Source organism: Nannospalax galili, unplaced genomic scaffold (genome assembly GCF_000622305.1).
Source record: "Nannospalax galili isolate Female #2095 unplaced genomic scaffold, S.galili_v1.0 scaffold453, whole genome shotgun sequence".
Classification (NCBI taxonomy): Eukaryota; Metazoa; Chordata; class Mammalia; order Rodentia; family Spalacidae; genus Nannospalax; species Nannospalax galili.
The window spans coordinates 2,197,584-2,205,880 of NW_008334081.1; the positions used below are offsets into that span (position 1 = coordinate 2,197,584).

The 8,297-nt window shown below is 56.0% G+C and overlaps 1 protein-coding gene across 1 annotated transcript in view; it reads left to right on the plus strand.

Annotated features, from left to right (window-relative positions):
* Crocc2 (ciliary rootlet coiled-coil, rootletin family member 2) overlaps nt 1-8,297 on the plus strand; it is a 65,308-nt gene that overhangs the window by 40,318 nt on the left and 16,693 nt on the right. Inside the window, exons 21-26 of the mRNA XM_017797162.2 lie at nt 828-971; nt 4,472-4,689; nt 5,595-5,754; nt 6,116-6,283; nt 7,440-7,791; nt 8,017-8,195. Of these exons, the coding sequence (XP_017652651.1) occupies nt 828-971; nt 4,472-4,689; nt 5,595-5,754; nt 6,116-6,283; nt 7,440-7,791; nt 8,017-8,195 (1,221 nt within the window). The remainder of the gene's footprint in view (nt 1-827; nt 972-4,471; nt 4,690-5,594; nt 5,755-6,115; nt 6,284-7,439; nt 7,792-8,016; nt 8,196-8,297) is intronic.

Below are 8,297 nucleotides of genomic sequence, written 5' to 3' on the forward strand. Positions count from 1 at the left end.
TTCCAGGCAAGGTGGGGATAAAGGGAGACCCTTTCTAAAAAAAAAAAAAAAAAAAAAAAAAAAAAGTGAACAGAGTGAAGTCTTTGTCCACATAAGGAAGTGCTTTGAATTGGATCCAGGACCTGGAGAGATGGGAGTGGGCTGTGGCAACAGGGGAACAGAGCCGAATCCATGACAAGCACAGACACGAGGCTGTGGTGGCATCACCCTGTGGGTATGACTGTCGGGACAGTAGATGTCCCCTAATGCCATCTGCCTGTTGGATAATTCGGGAAACCGAGCAGCAAATGGGCAGGTTTATGTGGTGAGCAGTGTCTATCTCCCTACCACTACATCTCTGCCCTGAGATTTTGGCCTCCTCACCCCTCACTAAGCCAACACTGATCACAGTGGATGCTGTAGACCTCAAAGCCTGGGTCCTGAGGTGCTCCATGCCCAGCCAGGCCTGGGTGACCTCGGTGACCCGCAAGCCTCATGAGGGCAGAGACTCAGCCCCAAACCCCACATGCCAGTGTCACTGAACTTGTTCATTTGCTAAGCAGCTGTCCCTTGGCCCCTCCCCACATAGCCCAGTGGGCTAAATAAGACTGTTAGATAGGAAAGAGATTGGACACCTGGGTCTCCCATCCGGGCCCTGCTCACTTGCTATGGTTTGATGGCTTGGGGACATCAGAGGAAAGTACAAAGGCAGGCATGGAGCCTCAGAGCGCCAGCCATTTCTCACAGGAAGCCCCCTCAGAGCATCCATCCTACATGCTTCACCCCACGGCCTGGCAGTCGGGCCCAAGGCCAGCCTCCCAGATGCCCAGTGGTCACTGCATCCTCAGGTCACCATCGCCACCGTTAACAAAGAGCTGAGGGCCCTCCAGGCCCAGTTTGAGGAAGCCATCTCCACCCACGAGAGAGAAGCTGAGGATTTGAGAGAGAGGCTCCGGGAGATGGCGGCAGAGCGGAACAGTGTTCAGAGAGAGGTAAGAATGTGAGGCAAAGGGCGCCAACAGGGTGGGGTGCTGGAGAAAGGGAGCAGCCAGGGCCAGGAAGAGCGGAACAAGTGCTCCACTTGATGCAGCTTCTCTTGGAGTGAAATGGAACCCAGCTCCTGCCATCCGTGGAGCAAAAGAGCTGTGGCTCAGTGGAAGGTTTCTAGCTGAAAGTGATGGATTTCACTTTCTGAGAAAGGGACCTGACTGAGCAGAGCCCTAGTCAAGTACCAGCAGAGCTGCTGTGGGATGCTATGGGTGGGTGTGTTTGGTCCCAGTCATGGCTCCCACAGGCCCTGCCCCACCACAAGAAGACCGCAGAGCACCTATGCTCCTGGTGGGACACCAGGGGAGGAACTGGTCAGAACTGCATAGCCCAGGTTCCAGGGCCTCCCTGACCCAACTTTCACTTCTGCACACAGTTCGGAGATCGGGAATCAGATCCAGGGACCTGTCATTATACAGTGGCTGCAGCTTCCTCCCAAGGCCTCCTAAGTGGCTACTATGAGCTGGGGTGGGGGAACCATCATCCAAGAAACTTGTCCAATTAACAAGCCATGAAGAGACCCTCCAAAGAGCTGGACTCTGACTGCACAAGAGGCCTGGACTGTTGGATGGAGTGCTAGGGTAGAATAAGGGGGGCTTGGAGAGCCTGGGGTTACAGGGGCAGAAGTGGGGTGGTAGTGGGATTCTCAGGGACAGTTATAGGCCTGGCCAAAGCCTTGATGTTCACACAGAGTCCCCAGGAGCCATATGATCACAATGTGGTGGGAGAGTCTTGGGAGGGGCCAGAAGAGGCCACGGCTAGGCCAGGCAGGGGCCCAGCAGGCAGGCAGATGGAAAGGTGTTTCTGAGGCGTTCTGACAGGACTTGGGGACGCCTGGGAGAGGCGAGGGCAGGAGGGCATGTGGATTGGGGCTGGAGGGGGGCTCAGCCAGAACCCAGGTGGGGTCTATGGCGACAAAGCAGCCTCACAGCTCCTGGGCTGTGTGCCAAGGCTGGCAGGCAGGGCAGCTGGCCTGGGTTGGTGGGGAGAGGGGCTCACCCTCCCCAAGCATACCCCAAGGGGCCGGCCGAGAGCCTGGGAGAGGAAGAGAGCATGACTGAACATGACGGGCTGTTTACATTGGCCCCAAAGAGAACAGGCTCCTTCCAAAAGATTTCAAAGTCAGCCTGGTCAGCGGCCACACGGGGAAGCAAAGTGAGATTTCAAAACTGGGGGCAGCAGGGGGAGAAGCTGGGGATGGGGCCACATTTATTCTGGTGAGATGAAGGACACGGGCCTCACAGCAAGGCACAGAAAGGCAACCCTTAAAACGGACTGGGAGGACAGGAGGCTGAAAGGCAAGGACACTCCAGGGAGGAGAGGGGCTCTCAGGGAGAAGCAGGCAGAAGAGCCTCCCAGGCGCCAGGCTGGCCCAGGGTTGCCATGGAAACCACACCATTTCCCCCCCACACTTTCAACTGGAGGAACTTTGAGGCTCTCAGCCCTTCCTGAGGTTCACCCACATGTGCATACACACACATGCAAACCCACATGTGGACATATGTGCACATCCTGTGTAGCTTGAGACCACATTCACATCTGTGGACACCGATACACATAAAGTGGTGCATGCAACACTGGGTAGCATGCATACACACACCCCATGCACTCACACACTATACATGAAAGCACATATGATGTGCACGGGGGTGAATAGCAAACACGTGTACATACATAGAAGCATGCCCATCATACATATGTAAACAAACACATTTACACACATACATCCTCTGGGCGCAAAGCAACAAACACATGTATACAACACTCACACATGCATGCATACACGCACACAGGCCAGCCCATTGCCACCCTTCTGCCCTCCTCCTGCAGAGCTCTGGAGTTGCCTCCCTGCGGGAAATTTCAAAAGAAGCTGTTTATACAACTTCTAGTAAAGGAATAATTATTATAATCACATTAAGCGATTTGGCTGTAAAATTCCTGCAAAAGGGATGGCTAGCCTCAAGAGGCAGGAGGCGGGGGTACGGGGCAGCAGGGGGGAGGGGCCAGGCCGCAGGGGGGGCCCTTCCCCCATTCGTTTTGCTTGTTTCCATCCCCTCTGCTCCGGGAAATGCGTGCAGCTCCTTTTATGATGGACAGGCCCTTTCCCTGGTCCTTGACCTTCTGTGGATTCTGCTGAGCTCAGCGGAAAATGCTCTGCACAGTTGTGGCTCCCACATGTGGGGGGTGGGTGGGGAGCAGCAGGGAGGCCCCGGCCCTCCCCCAAAACAGAACAACAATAACAGCGGGCGGACTCTGGAGCCAGGCCGGCCGGGGACCTGGACAATGTCCCAAGAAAACAGCCAGCAAAAAGGGGTTTGCTTTTTGGCAAACCAGCCCCTCAACATCTCTGAGATCTTGTGGCTTCCCCTCTCCCCTCTCGGCATGTCCTTGCTGGCTTCCTCAACCTCTTCCCTGGGGACACCCGAGAGCCAACATGGAGCCTTCTCCGAGGCTTCTGGTTAGGGTTGTAGCTTGGGACTGCAAGGCCTCAACAAGTCCTTATACCATAGCTTGGGAGCTTGGTGAGGCCTCTCCTCCAGACCCTTCCATGTGGGATCTGTGGGGCCTGGGTTCCCAGAGATACCTTGTGCCCCAGGGCAGCAAACCAAGATCTGGCTTCCCATGTCTCAGCCTAGGGGTTGGACTCATATAACTGCAGTGTGAAGACACTGACCTGGTTCCAGCATGATAGTGTCACCCTCTGGATTCTGCGCCAGCCTTCAGGGCACAGAACTCACTCCCATGGCTCCTTCCCCTTCTTAGGTCAGCTCACAGAGGTGGCCCTAGCCCAGGGGTGGGGTAGGGGCTCAGGTAGCTCTGTTGGCTCCAAAGCCAGCCTGCCATGGGTCTGAGGGCTCCAGTGGGTTGAGCCTTACCTCATGGAAGACTCCTGTGATGGTGAGCAGCAGAGCAGCCTGACCCAAGGGACCACATCTGATAGAGAATTCAGAAAGCATGGGTGCCTGAGACCCTCCTTCCCCACATCTCCCACCCCATTGGGAGAAGGGAAGAAAGAGGCTAGAGAGGCCTCCTCTGAAGTTGCCAGTGCCAAGTGCCAGCCTGCTGACCAGATGCCCAGATGGTTATTGAAAGAGGAGCAGACCCTGGGGCAGTGGATAGAAAGGGCCATCAGCAGTGGCAGCTGGATTCGGGGATAGTGCAGATGTATGGACAGGGCCATGGCCTGGGCTGGCCCTATTGACCATCAGTCCCCATCCCAGAGTTCCAGGGAGCAATCAGGGCAGGCCCAGGCCCAGGAGGGGTCTGGGTGAAGGTTACCTGGGCTCTATACCCCAAGGGTCTGCTGTCTCTTTCAAATGCTAGGTGACCCAGGGCTGCCCAACCAAAGTCAGAACCCTGTGTTCCCTGTGGTTCCTGGAGCAGCTGCCTGTGCACCCATGGCCCATGGTCCCCAGTTGCCCACTAAAGCATGTTCTTTTCTCAGGCGGACAGGCTGCAGGCACAGCTGAACATGGCCCAGGAAGGGCTGACTGAGCTACGCCAAGAGCTTCAGGGCAGTGAGGAAAGTCGTGAGAAGCTACACAGGGAGGCCCTCGAGGCCCAGCGGGCCCTGGACAATGAGGCTCGAGAGAAGGACGTGTTGCAGCTCTCCAACACTGAGCTGAGGGCCATCATCCGCAGGACTGAGCAGGAGAAAGCCAGGTATGGCAGCCGCTTTGTGGAGTAGCTGCGGGGAAACCTGCCATCCTGCTGTTTAACCAAATTAAGGTTCGGGACAGGGCATCAGGCATCCTGAGCTGGACCAGACAGACTGTGCAGGAGTCCAGCTGCCAAGTTTAAAATGCCCACAAGTGGGGCTGGAGAGACAGCTCAGCAGTTAAGAACACTGACTGTGAACTGGGCATAGTGGCTCTTGCAGAGGACCTAGGTTCAGTTTCCAGCATCCACATGGTGCCCAACAACCATCTGTAACTCCAGTTCCAGGGGATCCAAAGCCTTCTTAGGCAAAACATTCATACACATAAAATTAAAAATAAAATAGGTCAAAATAATTTAATCCCCCAGGCGTGGTAGCACATACCTTTAATCCCAGGACTCTGCCTCCCAAGGAGGCAGAGGCAGGGGGATCTCTGTGAGTTCGAGGCCAGCCTGGTCTACATAGTGACCTCTAGGCTAGCTGGGGCTACAGGGAGCCCGTGTCTCAAAAAAGACGAAAAAAAAAATTAATCCCAAAAAGTACCAGTTTATGCAGGGAGGCTAGGGATCAGGCCAAGCTGTCCTTGTCTTTGAGGAGCTCCCATCCAGCAGGCCTGACAGGCTAAGGAGCTGTGAGCAGAGAAGCAGTCTGTGCTTGACATGGGGTCTCTGAAAGTGTAACAGAGAAGCAAAATAGGGTGGGCTAAAGAGGAGCTGCCAGGTGACAGTGGACACTGAGCACACTTCTGGGGATTGAGACTTGGATAGACCTGAGCCAAAGATAATGGGGAATCCTATTGGGGGCTGTCTTGGGCAGAATGTAGAGTGCACACAGGGGACAGCATCTCCCCAGGGAGGCTTTGTCTGGGAAGCTCTAGGCCCAGTGTCCAGCCAACTTGTGGCCTGCTCAGTTTGAAACAGTTAAAGGAGGAGCAGAGGCAGAAGCTGCTGGTGCTGCAGGAGGCCCAGGCCGCAGCTCAGAAGGAGGCCTGTGAACTGAGGGCCAGGCTTCGGGACCTGGAGCAGGCACAAGGGGATAGCCGCCGGGAGCTCCAGGAGCGCCACAGACAGGTGAGGGGCTGCTACCCAGCCAGGCTGCCCCCAGCCCTCCTCCCCCATTCCTGCCTCACAGCCATCCTGGGTGCCAGTTTCTAACCCTGCTCTTTTGTGGAGTGCCACTGGCCAGAACCACCCTGCTAGTGAGAGCCTTAACAAACTCACAGCTGCCTCCACACCACCCATACTCCCAGCTCAGCGTTCTTACTCAGAGGAGGTCTAGGTATGCCTCTGCAAAGTAGCAAAGAACGGCTCCCAGGACCTCTGCTGAGGTCCCTGAGTGTTGGCAACTGTTAAAAGGGAGGACTTATGAGCTGAGGCAGGGATCAGAGAGGCTGCTGGGTTCCTGGCCCATCATTGCCACCTCACATCCCAGGTGAGGGTACTGGAAACTGAGAACCAGAGGACATGGCAGGAGGTGAGTGAGCTGCAGGCTCAAGGCTCACAGGACTCACAGCAGCGGCAGCAAAACCGGCGGGAGGCACTGGAGCTGCAGAGGCAGGTGGTCGAGGCCCAGGTTGCCTGTGAGGGTGCCCAGAAGGAGGTCGGATGGCAGCTTGCCCCTCCCAGAGGGATCCCTGAGCTCTAGTCCAAACGGGCACAGGCAAGGTCTGTGGGAACACCCAGGAAGGACCCCTCAAGGGAAGGCATACAGCAGTGGATGGGGATGGTAGAGAGAGGCCAACGAGTCTACTTCCTTTCTGACTTGTCCATTCACAGCCCCCTTGATAACCAAACATGTGCAGCAAAGGTGGGCAAGAGGAATCCTCAGCAAAAGGTTCAGCTAGAGCTGTAAGCTCCCAATTTCCCTGGCTTTCTATTTTATAAAAGAGCCAAGTCCTGCCCAGGTGTCAGGCACAGTTCTGAGCAGGGGACAGGCAGGGAGGCCTCAGGACACTGAGCTCACGCAGAGGCCATCACCTGCCCACATCACACACACCCGACCCCTGCATACATGACCCCATGCCCAGCTCACATAGGCCCACACTAGCTCCCAAGACTGTTCAGCCACAGTCAGAGCTGTGGGTTCAGTGTGCTGAAGTGGGTACTGTGTGTCACAAGAGCCAGAGGGAGCAATCCCCAGCTTACATAGGCTCCTGTTCAGACCCAAAACTGCATGCCTGCTCACTTTGAGCACCAACTACTCTGAGAATGTAAGGCTTGCCTCCCAAGCCTGTGTGACCCAGAATGACTTCAGTCCCACACCTCCTTCTGTGAATAAGGTTACTGTTATGCTACAGCCACCCGGAGTATGACCCAAGATGAGTCCAGGCCCTGTGCCCTTGCTAATACACAAGTACGTAGGGTGCAGGCGTTGTCCCAAGGTGAGCAACATGGCAGAGCATTCTTGGGTCATGACCAGACTCTGCGGCAAATGAAGAGCGGTGGCTAAGGTGGGTCCTTGGGAGGGGAGGACAGCCTGCCTGTGCCTTAACTGACTGGGGCTTTGCAGGCACTGCTAGCAGAGCTCTCTGTTGCTGAGGTATGTGCCACCATATTGACCTGACATGGGCATGCCCACCTGTCAAACACACTGGGAGGTAGATCCAAGGTCCCCTCCAGCTTTGACCTTCCATAGGATGATGCTGAGAGTATTCCAAAGGCATATAGAACCAGGTCCCCTGCTGGTCTGGCTGCACCCTTGGTCATTAAGTCCTGGTGTCAGGAGCCTCATCTGAGCCCCAACATTCCTCCTGCAGGTCCTGGGGCTACAACAGAAGTTGGCTGAAGCAACAGCTGCAGGGGAGGCCCGGGTAAAGCAGTTGGAGGGACATCTCTGTGAGAGCCAGAGGGCTGAGCAGACCCTGCAGACTGAGCTTCGCAGTATCTCTAGGAAGCTACAGAAGTCCAGCAGTCTGGCTGACAACCTCCAGGCTCGCCTGGACAATGCCTGTGACCGGGTCCACAGCCTAGAGAAGGAGCTGGCCCAGGCAGAGGATGCCAGGAAGGATGTGGAGGCCCAGCTGGGTCAGCTATGCTCCACACTCCACAGTAGCCTGGGGCTCTGGGGGTTCTTGGCCTCTCCAAACAGGCCTGACTCCCCCACAAGAGGTCAGTACTCTCCACTCTGCTGTATCCCCAACCTGAGTACCCCAACCCCTCTCTAGGCCTCACAACTCGGACTCTAAGGAGGCCAGACAAATCCCAACAATTTTGGAAGTCTGTGCGCACCTCAGTCCTGCTCCAAGCTCCCATGGTTAGGAGCCACAGAGAGAAAGGCAGATGGCACCTGCATGTCTGATCCACCCACATCCCCTTGGTTGTCACCTCCTGCAGGCCGCTCGCAGGCTCACCCTGGACGGAAAAGAGCCAGTTCCCCTACCAAACCATACTTGCCAGTCCGATGGCCCTCACCTGCACCTGGAGACCCTGACTCAGAGGTCATGGATGTGGCCTCTGTGCGGGATGCCCTGAGGGACCTGATTCAGAAGCTTCAGGACACCCAGCAGGAGCGGGTAAGGTGGGGCTGAACTCTCTCTCTCTCTCTCTCTCTCTCTCTCTCTCTCTCTCTCTCTCTCTCATCTTAATACATATCTCTAGTTGGCTAGCTAGCCTCG